The sequence below is a fragment of the Rissa tridactyla genome, chromosome 8 (assembly GCF_028500815.1).
Source record: "Rissa tridactyla isolate bRisTri1 chromosome 8, bRisTri1.patW.cur.20221130, whole genome shotgun sequence".
In the NCBI taxonomy this organism is placed as follows: Eukaryota; Metazoa; Chordata; class Aves; order Charadriiformes; family Laridae; genus Rissa; species Rissa tridactyla.
The window spans coordinates 49,619,528-49,639,901 of record NC_071473.1 but is presented as its reverse complement, the minus strand read 5'-3'; the positions used below and the strand labels follow the sequence as shown (position 1 = coordinate 49,639,901).

Sequence of the window (20,374 nt, the reverse complement as noted above, 5' to 3'; positions counted from 1 at the left end):
TTACTGGGGGGTGGGAACCGCCCCCCAGTGTTACCCTGCAGCGTGAGAACTTGGTAGCTCAAGTCACGCCAGCTTAGAGATCCCTGCAGCGTGCTGTGAGGTGGCCCAGCTTTGCTGTTGCTAGTCCCTTCTTTCCTTCCTTTTCTTTTTGGAAAACTACTCCTAATGCTTTACAGTGCAAATAATGCATGATACTTGCTCCTGTTGTACACGAGTAGTGATTTTGGAGCTGGGCTGCTCTCATCTTTTCCTTCTTGCTGTCTGCCAGGATCCATGTAAATGAAGGGCTATGACAATGAGAAGGAAAAATTCCTTGGTTTTCTCTTTTTGGGAACTTCCAGAGGTTGCATTTCTCCCCCTTCATCTCAGCTAATTTCTTAGTCAGCGTGCTCAGGATCACATGGATTTCTGCCAGGTAAATATGGATTTTTGTGAGCTGTACTCTGCTCTGTCGGCAATCGTTTTAGCTGTAAAAGGCCATGGCTTAGCGTGGGGCTCGGATGACACACACACTCAGCTTCCAGCTCCTTTATTTTTCAAATGGCTTCAGTTACTCCCTCTCTGCTGTCTTTTGCAAACCAGCCATAGGGTTTAGATGTATTCTGCAGAACTTGTGCTAAACCAAACAAGGCAAACCTAAGAAAGGCTTAATTAAAACAACAGAAATCTCACACTCACTGACTCTATTACTGGAGCCCTTTTTGCCTGTAAACAAAAAATTCAAATGGCTGATTTTCCCCCCTCAGTTTCATAAGTGGTTACTGAGCTTCTGCAGTTGCTACATTCCTTAAAAAGTTGTTATTTCTTTTTTGGTCGCACACTGGGGGACTCCATTGTTTTCAGTGGTGCCTATTGAGTTAGGCCCATCGACAGCAGAACTCATTCTGGGTCATTAAGTTTGGAGACACAGTAGTATAATTTGGTGACTTTATTCTATTTCTTAGCAGAGACTTGTATTAGTCACGCACACACAAAACCAGAATAACCATCCTTCTCCCTTCCCCCAAACTCTGGGAGCGTTAAAGGACCCAGCCAGGTAGCCTCAGGTGAAACGTTAAGAGTTTGCTGGCTAAACAAAAGTTCCTGTTCTGATGCTACAGCAGAATAGAAATAAAAAAAAATTTGGAGAGCTATGTTTAGGCACATATTGGGAAGAAGTAGCAAAACAACACTGTTGTCTTATGTTATTAATGATTCTAGTACTGTACTGTTCTAGTGTTGACAATTTAACAAGGTTCCGTGGAAAAACTGGCTGTGTTTAAGAGAAGATCCACACAAACGATTCATGATCTGGAGAATATACTATACTGTGAGAAAAGAAAAAAGAAGGCCAGTGACTAACTAGTCACTGAAGAAAAGGTAGGAACAAAGTCTAAAATTATCTGCAGTGGGAGAAAGTACCAGGTACGTCTTGTGTTTTAATCTGGCACACAAAGGCGTAACGAGACCCAGGGCCTGGGAACTGAAGTCAAACAAGTTCAAGCTATATAAAATTCATGCTGAGAGCCATGGAACAAACTGCCACAGAAGCAATTCTCCATTCCACCCTGAGATTTGATGTCTTTCTAAAAGATACACTCTAGATCCAACAGCGTGTGGTTAAACTAGATGCAGATATCCCACAGGAAATACAATGCACCGAGCACACTGGCATTCTTTCTGGGTTCAGCCTGTAAACTGTGTGGTCTTTGGAAGTCACTCTCTATTCCTGTGCTATGCCTGCTATTCACAAACTTGGTCATTTCACCATAGGGTCTCTGTTTCCCACTCAGTAGTAGTTCTTACAGGGCACATTTCTGGCTCTTTTGTCCTGAGATTGAGGGAACCTTGCACACCTTTTGAACACACTTTACCTGCTATGGGAACATTTCCATATCCACTGCTTTTAACCTGGCTTTTTTTTTTTCCAGCGCTAAAGTCACATAAAATGTATGTTCCAGATATAAATCCTCACCCTCATTGTCAAGGTTAGCAGTGTCCCAAGGTGATGGGAAAGAAGAAAGGAATGGGACATCTGCCCAGAGCTGTAAGAAGCTAAACTTTCTCAATATGAGGCTCTCAAATGCAGTCTGAGTAGAAGACGACCTTTCTGTCTGTGGCTCTCTGCTCAGTTTGGTTAGTCAACAATATTTACTGAGTTGCTGGCTGCAGTATTTGTATCTCTGATGGAGCACTGGAAGCTTTTATTAAAGTGGAGATGTTAGAATTCATCCCTCCAGTGTGCATCTTTAGATAGTTCTAGAAGACTTCATAGGTCTGATCTTTCACCTTCTAGCAGTGTTATTTCACTGGCTATGGCAGTGACTCCTGATTGACAACCAGACCAGACCTGGACCCGAAGACAATATGATTAATGCATTACTCTAGTTTCACTGGATCAGTTAGATCAGCGTGTTAGAATGATTTCATGCTCTTCATGTATTCTTGATGGCGGGGATGATCAGCAGAAAAAATGCTGTAAATCTGAAGAGTTGACTGTAATTAGAGTTTTGAGAATGCCATAATGCTGGAATGTGGACAGTGTGCAAGTAGGTGCACTTTCCTGAGAGCTTTTGCTTAGTGTTTTATGCTGCAAAGTTGAATTAGTTGTATTTAAGTCATAGAGGAGAGTTTTTCTTCTTACTGTATTTCATGGCATATAGGTATTTATTGCACCAATAACTTGTATGTTTGACACTGTCGTTCAGTAGACTGTTATCGCTGGTGATAACATTAAGGTGTGTGTTTAACAGGCACTGCATATATCTACAATCCTGAGACTGCAGGTATAGATTACTGCTATTTTCAGACTTAGGTAAAGTTAGGGAGAAGTGCACTCTGTTGTGGAGAGCCTGCAAGAGGCCCGTTCACTGGCAATGAGTGCAGAAGGGTAAATTCTATTTAAATAGAATTAGTCCCAAGCATAGTTCTGGTAAAATAGAAAACAACATTGCAAATCACTTGGTGTTAAATATATTTCAAATCAATCCTTGAAATAATGCCAAAAGCTTGGCAGAAAGAAATGTCAAACAATGAAAACAGCAAATGAAAAGTAGCAGGGGTAGGCTGTTGCTCTTTTCAGCATATATTGGGGAAACTGTTTGTTTGTCTTGAATTTTTCTTTCTGGCAGTGTTAATTCTAAGCTGCAAAGAAGCCATTACTGTATTAGGTATCAAGCATTAAATGATCAAGGAGACCGCGTAGGTGAAATGGTTGCCTGTTTGTGGTAGCAATTTGAGTTTTCATTGTAAAAACTTGTTTTACACAAGAGCACAAAGAGGTTGATTGGAGATGTAGGTTACTTGGTAAGTGTGAGAGATCTGCAGTGAGTCTAGATGGAGGTTATGTATGTGAGGATGTCTGTTTTTTAATAAGAGAATGGAGAAACCAATGCAAGTTCCATTAGGAGAATGTGTAGTCTTCAGCCCTCAAATGCCTTTTCACTGTAGTTCTTAATCACTCTGATATATAAAGAACCAGGAAAAAATGTCTGGAAGAAGCTCCTGTAACAAGTGAGCTTGGAGCAAAGATATTGGTAGAGAGGAGAGACTCATGAAGGCTCTCATAGGAAAGGAGCTTACTTCGCACTTTTTGGAGGGCCAGAAAATGGAAGATGACCCATAGCTGGAAGCTGATGTGCAGTGCAGGTTTACTATCACCCCTCCATTGTCTTCCCTTTCATGTAGGAGTGTTCCCATCACACAGCAACGTAGAAGCTTCTTTCTAGACTCCCAGTGCATTTTCATTCCTATTATGAGTCATTTTTTGTATCTTTGACTATGAGTAGACTGGTTTCCAAATACGTGCATCAGAATTAGGTCCTTAAGACTAGATGTTGGGCATCCGCATCCCACCAGACCTTTTCCTCCAACTAACTTGCGTTGAAAAGAACAAAATGCTTTTTAGTTATTAGCTTTCCCCTTTGTTTAAAGTTTACCATTCCTGCATGACCTTGTATGATCTACAGTGATTCTGTCTTTGTAGTAATTAGCTTCTGTGGCTTTTACTGACTTGGTGATGCTTCTAGGCTTCTAAATCTTTGAGCTCAACATCTTGATAGAAATAATTTTTGTTGTGCTCCATTGTAAGTATGGGTGGTTGTTTTTTTCCTTTTTAATATATATAGTGTACTGCTGAGCCAGGCAGACGTAAAATTCCTTCTTGGGACATAGAGACATGTATGTTTACACAAGACACATGCAAGGTGCCATATGGCAAAACCCCAGCTTTCATTCCCTGCACATCCTTGTGTTTCAAATGTTTGGGAGAGCATATACCCCTGCGGAGTCTTTACATGGTCTGCTGGCTAGAACTTCCATGGAAAAGAGAGACTAAATGGACTACGTAAAATATAGGGGAGTGGAGATCTGGTAGTTTAAAAGTTCAGGGTTTAATAAGTAAATGGGAAAGCAATAACCCACGTGCAGTTCATAGTAGGCATGCTCTGGCTATTAGTGAATTAAATGACTTAGAGGAAAAAACCAAAAGGAATAGATAATCTCAAACTGTGCATGTATGGAAAGATCCTGTCTTTTCAATGGAGTCACATAATCGATGATGAAAGCATGTTTACAATAGGAACAATTCAAGTACCCTCATCACAAAATATGTGAACTTCTGTCTTGAAAGAGTCACTCTGGAGTTCTTTTAACCTACAGGCCCCATCTAACTACAGGCTGCTGTGAATACCCTGGTGGTGTCCATTTAGAGCAACAAAAAAGACAAACCAAAGGGGACAAGGGCAGGTGAGTGTGTACATAACCCTAAATGGTGTAGAGTTGTCTTATACCTTACACCAATATGCACAATGGCATTTTTTTCAGGGGGTGTGGATTGATTCATCTTGGTTCAGCTGGTCCCTGAGAGCACAGGTTGTTGATCAATCTCATGTGTGAGAGCAGGGAGTTTAAACCAAACAGATTGACAGCAGCTTCTGTGTGTTATGCGTGTTGCTCACATTGAAAAATACAGTTGTCTGGTACCCACATAGTGTGTCCAGCGTCAACTAGGGTTCAAATTTGTGCATCTATATAGTACAATGGATTTGGTAGAGCCAGCTTAGTACAGTGTGGTGGCAGTCTTGCATCTATGTCATCCTGGAACATGTACCAAAAGGTGAGGCACAGGTTGGAAAGGGTTAAAGATGTCAGTGGAAGAGAGGGTTTCAAACCGAACCTAGAAATGAAATCGAAATGGAGAGGAGTGGAAAAGTGGGAAAAGAGAATGGGGCCAATGGCTATATTTGCGTCTCCTTCAAACGTGTTTACTCATAAGGCGGCAAAGGCACCCATCTTCCGTGTTTGGCAGGGCGAGGAGAATCATAATGATATATCCTACCTGACAGAAATACTGAGAATTAGACCTATTCCAAGCGCAGTCATCTTAAAAAAAAAAAAAAAAAAAAAAAAAAAAGTACATCAAATTTCATTACGTAGAGCTTATATTCTCCAAGTGCCCATTAGGAGGGTTTTAGGATTTCCTTTTAATTAAAATAATGTTTGTTGGGCTTAATATTTTCCTAAAACATTTATTTTAATGTCTTTTCCCCCTGTTACTAAAACCCAAGCTGTGAGGAAGGATAACTGACCACAAAAAAGGCCAGATGTGCTGAGAACAATATTTTTCAGATTGCCTGGCAACAGGCAAAAGGTGATTTCAAGATGAGAAGACTCTGTAACAATGAATTTAATGACAAGACCTGTGTTTCATCAGGCTGCAAAAGGTTTTGTCGTGATTGCCACAAAAGAGGGCAACGGTCATTTTCACTCTGCTTTCAGCTCTGTTTGGGGGCATAACTTAGAGGTCTGAGATCCAAATAGGAAGCCAAGAATGTTGAGTTTCAAACCTGAGTGCAGTGAAAGACTTCTTGTGATAGCAGGCAGTTATTTTATTTCTCTGACAATCTATTCACTGTTGCCTAAAATGGTTATATTCTTACACATCTAAAGCCTAACTCCGAACATCAGCTAAGGCTGTGAAGTGGCTGGAACCTGAGCACATGGCATGTGTTTTCCTGAATCTTGGCCATGCTCGCTAACTTCAAAAAGTGTTGTGAAGGTCTCTGCTGGGAATCTAAACTACGTAACATTGCAAGCCATTTTGGCAATGAAAGATGTAATGTATTGTTACTGCCTTCTTCAACTGCCTGTTGGACTCCAAGATTATCTTTAAAATATCATGAAAACATAAAATATGGGAGACATATCTATCCACATGCTCAAAGGTGAAGAGGTTACAAATCTCTAAATTACTGAAATGTTGTCAGATTGTTTTAAGTTAGATTGATGTAATAAAATCAACCATGCTTCTTTATTCAGTAATACCAACCCTACTCATTCACTCTTTTAAAATATTGTGTGTAGTCTGCAAAAAGAAATTCCACAGAACAGAAATAAAATGCAATCCAAATAACTTGTTTTAAAAATAAATTGAACATGAAATAACAAATATAGATGTAGCCAACACTTAGGGTCCAGAATCTACTGGAAAGACACACATGGGTTATATTTATCTTTCACAAGTTTTTAAGATTAATACTCCACAATTTATTTCCCTAGCTGGGTTGTTTTAGTTTACAAGAGTTTTCTTAGCCCTTCTGTCTTCACTCATATATCAATGTGAAAGTAAAGAAATAAGTATTTCTGTTATAGTATTTCATAGGATGGTTCAAAAAAACTTGGAAGAAAGAGTTACTTCTTTTTTATTCTAATCTTATTGAATACTGCTGGTTTTAACCCTAATGTTTTATAGATTCATATCAGCTGTATCTGTTTTCAAATGGGCAGAGGACCTGTCACCTCTGTTACGATACACAAATGTAGGACAATTTGTGTCTTCACCTGACTCTCACTATACAGGGAGGTCTGCTCCCTAATAAAGAATCTTTTGGCTCTCACTTACTGTGTTTTTATTAAGATAGTGTACAGGCATTATAAAAAAGTGAAGCCAAGTCTCTACCAGCTGCATGAAACAGGCCTTAAAACGTGAACAGGTTGTAACTCATACAGAGATCTAGGGTGAACCTGGAATGTGGTGGGAGCTGCCTTGTTCTTCTTTGCGATATGAACTCTTGAATGCAGCAGTGAAAATTTAATGCTGTTATTGTTAGCCACTTCAGTCTTCAAGTAAGGACAAACAGCAACAGATCTCTTGTCTTGATGCCTTGGAAAAAGAATTGTTCCTTTGCCAGTCTAAATGAACCAGAGGAGCTGTACGTGATAAATGGTCGTATTTAAAGTCAATATACTTGACCCCATGGGCTGCCCAACAGGTTTAAAGAACTGCACAATTATATTTGAATGTTTTAAGTAACTTTTCTGTGTAACATTGATTTTGTTTGATAGTCACTATCTATGTAGTTGTTTCTTCAGCACCATGTTCACATCCTGCATTTGCTACCTGTGTATTGCAGAAGACTCAGATAATTAATGGAACAAAGAAGGAATTCTGCACCTTAATGCACTGCTCCAGGGTTATTCAGCTCTAAGGCGTTTCTTGCCTCCTTCTACCCCAGGAGAGAAACTTAGGGGTGCATAGTACTGATACCACAAAGAGGTGAAATCAAAACACAGAGGGAACTACCAGAAATACACAGGGTAAAACTATAGCTTGTAATAAAAAGGTAGAATTTACAAAGCTTTGTGAGAGTGTACATCTACCTACATAAAGAGTCATGGTTGGACAATCTGAGACTACATACTGTTTGTGTAATTTAAAAAAAGATAATCTTTAATAATAACATGTTATTGGAAGTGCTGTAATGAATTAGAAATTATTGCAAAAATCTCTTAAAGTGCAGAACTTTCCTCTTTCAAGTGGTGAGAAGCCCAAATGTCTAGAGATTTGTTGTGTACCAGGTGGTGCAAATGACTGTAAAGAGGTCAAGAGAAGATCCAAACATCTTTTGGGTCTCTGGGCCAAGATCTGGAAGTCTGTGTTTAGGTTATCTTGTTATGAACTTGAAGATCTAAGTGAAAATAACGATATTACATTTGGGTATGGTCTGCGTAGGGCTGTAATGTCATATACAGCTAATCACACCAGCCTACTTCTAAAGTTTCTTCCCTTCTCTTAAGCTATGCCCACAACAGAAAAAAAAATAGCCCCAAACCCTTCTGATAGTGCTTCACTGAAACTAAAGGAGAAACCGTGTTTTTTCACCAGGCATAGGAAATCTGGCTCAGAGAGTTGCACTTGCCTTTAGGAAGTATAAGAACAACTATAGTATCTTTTTTCCAGCTTTTATGCCACATTTCCGCCCCTCAGGCTTGGTGTTGTAGGATTAAGGCAAGCCCTCCCATTCACAGCAGAGAGTGGCATAACAGGCATAAAAAACTTTGAGAAAGTGTTGATTTTTTGTTGTTTTTGAAAATTTTGAAAATGCTGTATTTTCATGAATCATTTGGAAGATTCTGTGTTTTGAAGCATTCTGTTCATTCATTAGAGCCTTCAAGCGGGCAGCGTAGTGCTGTGCATCTCTCTTGACGCTGTTAAATTACTGACTGTATAGGAGTTGTGGCAGTCACTCCAGCCATACAGCAATGGAGATTATTCAGCGCTAGTTATGTGGAATGGGTTGCTGAGTATGGGTGCAGTGCCTTCCCTACGATACATGGCTTTGCTGGGTTGGCACCTTTTGAGTTAATAATTTTCTCTCAGTGGAGGGCTTTGATGGCCTTTTCCAGCACGGATGATTTTCACTTGTTTGAGGAAAATCTGGTACTGTTTGATCTTTCACTCATCTCACGTGACTCATCCAGCTGCCAGTAACAGCGTTCCGTTTCTGAGTGTTGTCGTGGTAAATTTTGGACATCGTATCCAAACAAAACCAAGAATGGCAAAATTTTTTTAAAAAAGAAGTAATTAAAGAGAATGAAGCAGTAAGAAAAAAAAGCAAATGACCTAGTTTGGTCTTCGCCGCAAAACCCACAATGCTCTGGGGATATCTAAGTATGTTAGGCAAATATTTCAAATCTATCTCTATTTTGAATGTGAGTCATTTCAATTTTACATCATTTTAGTTATTTGTTCATTGGCCTTAATTAGGTAAACTCCAAAGCACTGCAACACATCTTTATTGTTGAATAATTACCCTTTGGGTAAATTCTTGCTCTTATCTATCTACAGCCTTAATAGCTAATTTTATCAGTAAGAGTGAAGCCTTCCTGAATGGTAAACAAGATGTTCCCCAGGGAGGAGGGAGAGCTATTGCCTTTTAGTAGGGTTGTTTTAAAGGTTGGTCTCATTGTTGCACAGACAGGTTTCCCTTTGTGTGAGGAGATGTTCTGTTTTCCTCTAGAAGAATTTACCCCTAGCAAAAAATGTAGGGCTGACTCTGCAGTTCCTAGTGTCCTTCCTGAGGTGTGTAGCCTCATCACAATCAATGGGACCAATTCTCTCATGACTTAATCTGGCATAATTCAAGAAAAAACTCCCCCAAAGTCAGTTACCCCAGAATGAAAGAAGCAAGATGTCCAAAATTGAACTAACTTGATTACTCATATGGAAGGAATTGCCTGATTGCAGCCTTTGCACACTACTGCATCAACCTCTTCCGTTCCCTTCACAAGCATTTAAATGTAAAGATATAAATCAAAACTGCAGGACAGAAAAAGAGAAAGACAAAAGTTACCTTGATGGATTCTACTTCCACGAGATCCTTCTGGAAACCATTCTGCTTTTATTAGATTTACTCTCTGTAAATTAGGATTACTTTTTTATAGGGATTTATGAAATAGCTACGGTTGTACTGAAAGCAGGGTGAACCCTCTGGTATAAGGCAGGGAGTATGAGCTCTTTTCATCTGTTATTGGTAAGTTAGAGTATGTAGGTTAAAGGCCCCTCGATACCAGTGAAAGGAGAGATCTAGTTCCAGACATGGAAAATGCTTAAATCTTGTGTATGCCAGCCAGTGATATTAATATTGTATAAAACAGCCAGTTGTCAAAGGGCCAGATTCTGTTCTCAGTTACACTGGTGTAAACCAGACTTTTTTCTTTTTTTTTCAGAGGTAATGAATTTGCTTTCACATGTGCTTGGACAGTCAAACGTAGACTCTGGTTTTCTGTGTTCAGAAATGATCTCTCGGTTCTTGTTTTAGTTGCTGCGGGGGAAAAAAAAAGTGTGCCACTGGTGTTGTTCCTTGTCCGTCATTGTTCCAACTCCCATGTGGTGGGCACATTTCGGAGGGCTTTGATGCAAGTGCAACTTCACTCAAGGCGCTGTTGTTTTAGCTCTTGTTAATAAATCTGTAAGGTACTTTGTGAAGGCAAATGCACGGTGGATTGGCTGAACACATAATTTCACGGATTTAACATAAGTGTTCTATTCCTTTGCGGGGAGAAATGTATTTTCTGATTTGACAGCTACAAGAGAAGATAATAATTTTTGACAGCACAGGGATAATGTTCATGTTATTCTAGGAAATCTCCATCTTCACACAAACAGGTATCAGTGTGTGTTACAGTTGGTATTGCGGAACTTTGGTGGAAGCTTCAAGTTTCTGTGTTTTGATAATATGATAAAATTGATAAAATGCATATTTAGAAAGCCCTAATGGAGCCCTAATGAATTTCAGACCTGTATCATTTGGCTGGAATGAAAGAAGGAAAGTGTTTTTATTATGAGTCTTATCTTAAACATTTTAAAAGAATCCACAGTATTTTGGAGGGAAGATACATCTTGAATATATTCCAGGTAACACTGCTGGTGGAAAAAGTGAGGAAATGTGGATTGGGTATTGTAGGTATGACTGATTTATCAACTTCTCTTGGCGGTGTGGCCTTTAAAAGTGTATAGAACTTATTTCACTGATGTTCAACAGTGTATTTAGATACCCTTTACATGTGATTAATGTATCCAAATTAACAACCACAAGTCTGATTATACAGTCTTGCTAAGGTAGGTATTACCCCTGAAGTGAGTTAAATTATGACAGGATGGAACCAGAATAGGAATGGAATAAAGCCCGATGGAGCTGTGGACTCCAGAGGATATAGTGATAATTTATGTCATGATTACAAGCAGGGCAGACCTAATTGTCACAAATGCCCACTATAAGCTGAGAGGCTTCCAAAGTGATCTTAAATGCCTCGGTCCAAAACCTCCGAATATAACTGACTGCCCTGCGCAGGCCAAAAGGTGCTACATTTCTGTACAGCTTCTGAGTCTCTTTGGAGTCATTCAGAACAATCACAGGATATCAGTGAATTCAGGTCTCTGAATATAAATCTGAAATAACTAGAACATATATACTAATTACCATGAAGAAGGCTAGTAACCCATTTTGTGTAGTTTAAATACAAATTGGTTTCTCTTTAAACTCTCATGTATCATTCCTAAAAAATCTTACGTGAGCTTTTTGTTTATATAAAATAATGCTGGCCTACACTTCCTCAGACTTATCACATGACTTGGTATTGTGATGGAGCTGTGTAGGAAAAATCCGTTATTGTTTTTCCAATTTTAAAGATTCTGACTTCTTAAAAAATAATAATCAAATAAATAAATGGTCAAGAAATGTAATGTATCAGCCAAACACTGAAAACTTTTCATTGGAAATGGAATTCTCTTCTGGAAATGTCACAATAATGCCTCATGAGACTTGTAATTTGGGTGTCACATGTACCCACTCTTTTCTATGGGTCTGGATGCTTGCCTGGACTACGTCTTCATCTGCCATGGTCTTCGCTATTACAATGGTGCCGTGGAGCATGATGGGGAGGCTGTGGAGCCCAGCCAGTGGAGGAGAATGGACTTTTGTGCTGTGATCCCTTTCACATATTCTCCAGTTACCAGAGACTTTTTTGCCTTCCCCAGTCACCTGTTTCTTCTCATTTATACCCTGAACGTGATTCTCATTGCTTTCAAAGCAATCAGAATCTTACCTCATTGACTGTAATTATAGAGGACCACAGCAGTTCGGGCTCTCGTTTGCTATAGGATTAGAATCATAGAATCATTTGGGTTGGAAAAGGCCTTAAGATCATTGAGTCCAACTGTAAACCTAACACTGCCAAGTCCGCAAGCATTAGCAGATCTCCAAAAGAGGAAACTGGTGTTCAAGTATGTTAAGGGTACCTTTGCTCTGAGGAGCTGTGCTGAAGCAGTAATAGACTAAAATGAGCACAATCTCTGATTGGAACTTCATAAACAAGGTAACAAAACTGCAGTGATTGCAAAACTTCACGAGTACAATTTTACTTACCCTTATATAATGAAAATATAATTAACTAGATACTGTGATATCTGGTTAATTATACAGTATTACACCTATAAATCTATGTAATACCTATATTATGTAGGTGTAAAGCTCAGTACAGACTGGGTGATGAATTGATTGAGAGCAGCCCTGAGGAGAGCAGCTTGGGGTATTGGTGGCAATGTACGCTCACAGCTCAGGAAGCCAACCATATCCTGGCTGCATCAAAAGAAGCGTGGCCAGCAGGTCGAGGGAAGTGATTCTGCACCTCTGCTCCGCTCTGGTGAGACCCCACCTGGAGTATTGTGTCCAGCTCTGGGGCCCCCAACATAAGAAGGACATGGGCCTGTTGGAGCAAGTCCAGAGGAGGACCACGAAGATGATCAGAGGTCTGGAGCACCTCTCCTATGAAGACAGGCTGAGAGAGTTGGGGTTCTTCAGCTTGGAGAAGAGAAGGCTCCAGGGAGACCTTATAGCAGCCTTTCAATATGTAAAAGGGGGCTTATAAGAAAGATAGAGAAAAACATTTTATTAGAGCTTGTAATGACAGGACAAGGGGCAATGGTTTTAAACTGAAGGTACATTTAGATTGGATATAAGGAAGAAAAGTTTTCATGATGAGGGTGGTGAGACACTGGGACAGCTTCCCCAGGGAAGCGTTCAAGGTCAGGTTAGATGAGCTTTGAGCAACCTGATCTAGTGAAAGATGTCCCTGTCCATGGCAGGGGAGTTGGACTAGATTATCTTTGAAGGTCCCTTCTAACCCAAACCATTCTCTGATTCTGTGAGTCTTTATCAACATATACCTGCTCTGGGTAATACCACAAATTATGTGTCGAAATGGTAGAAGTTGTGCTGTAAATTGCAGGTCCAATGTGGGCTTCAGTAGAAGGCGGCCCAGACCTGAGAGCAATGTAAAGTAGGTTATTAGTTACAAGGATGTTTGTAAGTCATATGGCTACTATTCATTTCACTCAACTGCAGCTGTTTAAAAGTCAGGTACTCAGTTTAAGTTACTAGTTTAGGTACCTTCTATAGTCAAGGGGAAGAAGAAAACATGTCCTGAAGTTGCATGAGCTCATCTTAGATACCCATTTTGGGATCGCTTAATGACATAGGTATTGTCTGGGTAAAACTCAGAGACAGCAAAACTATGGTGAGATGAATATAATATACTTTAAATTAAATGGAATTGCTAGTGTTTGACCAATGCAATCTAAATTCTCAGTTCATTCTTTGTCCTTTCTTTTTAGATAGATTATCATTTGTGGTTATATTTATATTTCTGAAGAATATTGCTATACCTCTAGTCTGTTTTTCCAAGTCTGGTCAAATTTAATATTCACCAGAGCAGAATATATTATTATTATTAGCATTAGCATTTATAATAATAGCTTACTTGGAAAATAACAGTTAAATGTATACATCGAAACAAAATTAGTTACATTTTTTAACACTCTTGACCTGACAGTAAAGTAGAAACATGCCCATCTAAAGTCATAATCACAGAGATAATTGTCTGCAAAGAAAAACTTCACTTACGTCACTGTTTTCAGAGCTCTCCTCTCCCTGAAAATAAGGGGACTCTGAAACATCTCTCTGCAAAATCTAACACAGGCAAGTCTCTGCCATAAAAATACACAGAAGGAAGGCAAACTATCAGATTAAGTTTTTTTGAGTTAGATTATGAAGTGTAAAACAGCCACAAGACTTAAAAAGAGAAATAAACAACCATAATTCACAGATCCACATTCCTTTGGAATTAATTTTTGCTTCCTTGTCAAAACTTTCATTTCCACTGCCATGTTATTTACAAGAATTTTACAAGGAGATCCAAAATAAGCATACAAAATATGCAAATGAGCATACAAAGTAATGAGAATGAGGAGTTCTTAGTCAATGGCTTATGACTTTTTTCTTTTTTTGACAGTGAACGGTGGCTACAGTCATTGTAATTTGATCTCTGAGAAGAAGAACATGATGGACATGGAGATGACAAGTAGCTCGGTACCTGTCTGCAGACAAGGTCTGTTCATCCACACAGGAAACTCACTTATGCGAGACCACCCACTGTCCTGTGAGAGACTGCTTCACGTTGGGCAGCTGAACCTGACGCACTCGGATATAAGGTATCACTGCAAGTTTTATCAGTTGATATACCTTGCTCTTCTCGAGTGCTTCTTTGTTGGAACTATTTCCCGGTAGCATCCGTGGGTGCTATATTTGGCTTTTACTTCATTTTGGAAGTCCTTTGGATGCTGATTCAACTGCACTGCTCGTTTGCAGGTTCGCGCTGCAGGGACATGCACATATGCACAGACAACTGTGCAAGGCAGTGCCAGGAGGAGTCACTGTGTGTGCAGCCACAGCCCCCTGAATTGAAGCTGAAATACAGCTTCCCTGTGGGGGCTCTTCCAGCACGCTCCAAAGTCAATGAGTGTTCTGCTAGGGGCTTAAGTAGGGTCAGACTTGCCTCCTCTGTACCGCCACCCTCCAACCCAATGCCATGTTGTTTCCAAATTGCAGCGTGGAAGGCAGGGATGATACTTACTCTCAAACCAATGTCTCCCATATGGCAATTTGGCATTCCACCATCAAACCTACAGGAAGCCAATGCCACTTTTATTTCTACAGCATTTCCTTTAATGAAGTATTTTCAATGTTCCCATACAGCCACATCCTTGGTATTTGCTTTTAAGGCCGTAATGTGAAAATTTGGTCTCTGGTTTTGATATATACACTGTAGTTGGATATGCTATGAACAGAATCTCTATTTAAACATTTGCTATAAATTAATTATATGAAAACACAGAACTCCATTATTTTTTTGTTGTTGTTACAAATTTAACATTACCAGATTTTAAACAAGTACCCTAAACAGACATCCATTGTGAATAGAAGCCTGCTACAAATTAAAATCTGTCCATCTATTTTAATTACACTGCTTTTTGGCAGGGGATATAATACAGAATAATCTTGACCTTTTTGAAGAGCTGTAGAAAAGAAAAACCTCAATAAAGTTGCAGCCTTTATCTTAGATACTTGGAATAATTGGCACTCTGTGCATGGAACTATCAAGCCCAAATTTCCATAGTCACAGCAAGAGGAAATATGGCCTATAGCTTGGTACTGGAAATCTGACTGTTTCTGATTTTATTATACATATTTATGTCTTGTTTCCCCTTTTCCATTTACTGGTGGGGTAAGAACATCTGTGTTTTCAGGAGGAGGCAGCACAACAATGTGGCAAGCAAGTGGAAAGAGCTTTTTGCTTGCTTGCTTGTTTGTTTGAAAAGGACAAATAATATCCATGCCACATAACAAAATATTCGGCTATCACTACAAAGATTTGTAGATGCTGTTGCAGCTGGCTGTAAGTCTGCTCCCTCCTAGCTTCTTTATGGCTCAATGTGGGACTGGCAGTTATCAACCTTTTTTTTAATTCTGTCAGTGAGGACAATTACGAAACAAAGATAATTAGGGCAGGAGCAAACAAAAGGAGGAAGAGAGTACTCTGCTTAGATCTTTTTGAACCTTTTTGTAAAATCTATAATGAGGGAATGACAGATACCTGCATACCGGGCATCACAGTACCCACCCTCAGAAATATGAACCCCTTCCAGCCCCCATTTGAAGAGGATTCCCAGAACAACATAAAGGATTGTCTGCTGCATGACATGAGAAAGTAGCAGGTGATAGGCCCAATTCCCTCCCCTTTGTAGCATGGTCTGAAACCTTGAGGCTCTGCTGCTTCTAAGCAACACTTTGGAAATGTTTGGAGAATATCTCGAAGGACCGTTCCATTCCTTTATGGGTTGTTTGTGTCCCACTGGTCGTGCTCTGCTTGTATGTCCGCTTGGCCTATACTTTTGTCTGCATGGGATTTGCAAGGTAAAGCCAATGCCCAGCTCTGCTCTATGGACCTCATAGACACAGTGTCTAATTTGATCACCCTGCTACTCACAAGACACATGGTACAGAGCCAAAACCTTGGCATGTGAGAGAAGACGGACAGCAGTTGGGACCATTTCTGTTCATGGTGTTTGTGATGCTAAGGGTTCTTAACAAGCAAGTAACAGAAAACATGGTCTTTCCCTGAAGATCTGAAAACAGGAGAACATAACTGAGGTGGGGTTGAACACTCATCAGGTCTCAGTGGAGTCAATGGGAGCCAAGGGTGCTCTGTGCCCCCCAGATTTCAGCCTGCATTGGATGGGAAAAATCAAAAGAGGTGAGAGAAACAGGGCTGGAATGGGCAGATATCTGAGCACACAGAAGTCAGGGCAAGCTCTTATTTGGTGTTCTGTCCAGCTCTAGTGACCAGCACAGAAATAAAGGGAGGTACAAATTCGAACAATCTCTCTGGGTTGAGCTTTGAATGACTCTGCATTTCTAGGACATGCAATGTCCGAGGAAAACCCAAACAAATGAGATGGCACCTCCCCTAGCAATCCAAAATCTCCCTCAGGATTTGGGGTTATGGTTGGCTTTGTCCTTTTTTCCCCTCAGTGCACTGAAACTTGTTATCCCCTTCAGCTTTTCCCTGGATCACTTTCTCTTGGAAACTGTATTCTAGGGTTGACTGCCGTACTCCAAGAATCACCATCCCTCTTCTTCCTGGCCCCTTTTCCCCACTCAGTTAATAGCTTTTAAGTTGTGCAACGTAATTGCTGCTACATGTTATCTGTGAATGCAATGTGTGTGGGACTGGAAAAGTCCTAATACCTTCTTTACCACAATTGGAGTCAGCACACAGCTAGTGTTGGCCTTTTGTCAAATAATCCATTATCAGAGACGGCAAACCCGCCCACTCTGTGCTCAGTGCTCGGCACAGAGAACCCGGGGAAGACATCAGAGCCGTCAGATAGTGTTGCAAAGGGTCCCTGGATGCGCAGCAGAACAGTCCCCTCCAGCTTCTTAAAACTGTCAGTTATCACTGAGTGCACATTTACAGTGGCAATTGAAGGCATGTATGTTTTGTAAATAATCTGGAGATTTCAGATACAGTCGTCTTTTCCTCTGAGGGCAGTTGGGAACTGCAGTACTTCTGGCATGGTGCTACTGGCCTCGTGCTCTGGCTCCAATTACCACGTAAGGGAGTCTCTTTGGAAACACTGCCTCAGTATCCTCTGAGAGGCTGTTGTTCCTCTTCAAAGGCCTTACGCTCAGCTTTCATCTGCTTAAGCAGCAATTCTGGTGCCTCAGACTGTCCATCCCTAGTACATGGATGCTCCCTGTGAAGAGAGGTTTGTGGGGCATATTCTCCTGTTGACCCCACTCCCTCCCAGGGTCGTTCATCTGGAAGCCCCCAGAGCTGCTCATGCTGATCCACATGTCCACACAGTGCTCTTTAAACTGTTCTGCTATCCCTTGTCCCTCTCGCTCACCTCTTGGCTGTTTATTTCATATGAATTTATATTTCGCTACCGTCCAGAGATTATGAAATCCTTACAGCCAGTATTGCCTGCGTGTATCAGGCCTGGAATCCAATCGCTGGCTTTAACAGCAAGATGCCATTATGGGAGCAAATACTCAGTGGGTATAAGAGGAGCCACCCAGCAGGTTGGATGCCAGACACCTTGTCTCTCTTTCCTAGCAGTTTTGTTTGTGTGCCCCTTCTCCCCCCACCCCCCAGGACTGGGAGGAATGAGCAGGGCTTTCCCTACAACAGTGAAGGCAAAATTCTGCCAGGAATACAGAAAGTTTGCATTAATGCAACTTTGACATGAAGTGCCCCAACACTCAAACATTGGTAGATTGAAAGAATGCCAGATTCTCCCAGCAGAGTTAGCTAACACAGGGTATATAATGTATTTAAATATACAGTGCTGCAGAGGAAACTGTAGCTCCCAGAAAAGGCTTGCTTCTGATCTGCACGAGCAGCCTGGGCTTATCATTATGTAGGCAGAGCATGGATAAGACACGGCTGTGGCAATGGGAAGCATGAATTCAGGGCCTCCATCCCATTTGCTTTTGAAATAAGGTATTCCAACTTGCCTTTTGGTTCAAAACTCCCCTCTTTAGTGTGTCTCATGTTCTGCACTGCAGCATCAGAGCAATACAGTCCTGAGTCCGAGTACGATCTTGTGCTGGAAATGCAGATTGATGTTGCTGGGAGTTTCGGGAATGTATTGTTTCCCAGGACAGGGATGTTTGTATCCATCCTGCAGGTACTCTGCGCTCCCTCCAGCTTAAACTCCTCACGTGGATTTCTGGAAAGATGGGAGCTTTACGTAAAGCTTAATAATATGACACCAATTATCACAGGCTGAAACGCAAGGCTTGGGTTAGCTTTATATGATGTAAGAAATGTGTTGTGTTTACTTTAGCCTGAGGCTTTGGGACCACTGAACTATGATACAAACGGAATTATTTAGAAGAGTTCTTGTACAGAAGAAACTAAGTAATAGGAAATATTGTGCCTGCACGGTATGCTATAAAACCTTTCTCAGAATGAGTGTAAACCAGCACACTTTCTACTGAGCAATGAAGCTACAAGCAAGCAGGGCAGGGTTTCCCAAATATGTGCAATAAAAGGTTTTTACGTATGCCTATGCCACATATTTTACAGACACATGGTTCTGTAAATCTTAAAATCTTAAATTTTTTTTTTTTTAAATTTACCATCTGCAAAACCAGGTGCTTTAAGTTTACCCTGAGACCAACTGTGGAAATCTAAAGGGAGGAATTATAACTAATGGATTATGGAAACTTCTAAATTTTTTAAATGTAGTCTTTTTAAACTTCTGGTGGCAAATGCAAGATCTGATTGTTCTGTAGCAATGAATGGTGGGGAATTTCACTTCCTCTCATGACCTTAACATTTTTTTTTAATATCAAGCCCTACTGGCTGCAAACTGTTGGAGCTTAGAAACCTGTCACTAGTGAATGCAGTGTTGACAGTTACGTGCCTTAGACAGGTGTAATTTTTGACTTTAATTTCATGGGAAGGAAGCCTTTTTGAAGCTTTTTGTTGTTGTTTTGGTTTTTTTCTAATTGGTAGTTCTTTGAGAGCTGTTACCAATGAAGTGTTAGAAGTTGTCCCAGCTTCCCATCTTAATGTTAGTGGTGGATTAATAGAAATAATAGTGATAAAATCATCCAAGTCGTAAAATAAATGCAATTTATTCAGCAGCTTCACAGTTTAATGTATGTATATGTCCAAAATACCTTATGCGTATGTGTTCCATGCGTTAAAATGTGTCAGATTTGTCTTAGCTGTGGTGTCACACACAAGTTGCCAAATGGCCGGGATTTTTTCAGCTTTTGTGGTGCTAGCATCAAAAAAGCATAAAATTCATTTAAGTGGAACATGTCAGCATAAGAGCCATGGAGCACCTCTCTGGAGGGTTTATTAGTCCAGGTACAGCTTTCCTGCACACAGATGTACTGTTTCCTCTTCTGGGTCTGGCACATTACTGCGTGATGAAGCCATAAGTTAAACCCTACCGCGCTTTAGGGACATGTAAGGAACACCCGCTGGTCCTAAGAAAAAATCACAGTTGGATCATCCACAGTAAATGTTTATAGCTGAGATAAAGTGTTTTATTTTAAGGCATAAACCAATTGCTAACTGCTTGGAAGAAAATGTTAGGAGGAAATGTTTCCTAGATGCAGTGTTTTTCTGAAATGTCCATGTGGGGTTCCTCAGGGTTCCGCTTCCTGAGTGGCTGGATCCAGCACACATCAAAAAAGATTAAAAATCACTTCTGCAGAACAATCTTTTGATTTGCAGACCCATGTAGACTTTAATAGGGTAAATGGAAATAGGAATACATAGTCTGCCAGTTTAAATCTCCTGGTTGTGAACTTTTCTTAGTTATCTTTTGTAGACCTCTTAGAAGCAAATACTCAGCTGATCTCTCATCGACTCCGGATCACTGGTGGAAAGCAAGCTGTTCTTTCTTTGTATGCCGTTTTTCCACACTGATCTTGCTCCTTTTTTAATTCAGTGAAGGAAAGCATCTCTCTGACATGTAAGCAAAGCTCAGCTAGCCTTTTTTGATTTGTGTGAACAAGAAGCCAAGGCATTTTCCCAGTGTGCTCTGAGGAAAATGCCGATATTTGAATAATTCAAAAATGCCCAAAGCTCTCAAACTTCATTCTCAGCTATTGTTTTGCCCAATCTATTATGCATTGAAAACCTAGATTGTGATTGATGAACAGTCTGTAGCAGTGGAGGGGAGATTGTCTGT

General features: G+C 40.4%; 1 protein-coding gene across 6 annotated transcripts in view; it reads left to right on the top strand.

Moving 5' to 3' along the window:
- Nucleotides 1-20,374, top strand: part of GLIS1 (GLIS family zinc finger 1) — a 207,496-nt gene that overhangs the window by 81,836 nt on the left and 105,286 nt on the right. For all 6 annotated transcript variants that reach the window (XM_054212399.1, XM_054212395.1, XM_054212396.1 and 3 more), the window contains exon 2: nucleotides 14,110-14,308. In XM_054212399.1, the coding sequence (XP_054068374.1) occupies nucleotides 14,157-14,308 (152 nt within the window). In that variant the 5' untranslated portion in view covers nucleotides 14,110-14,156. The remainder of the gene's footprint in view (nucleotides 1-14,109; nucleotides 14,309-20,374) is intronic.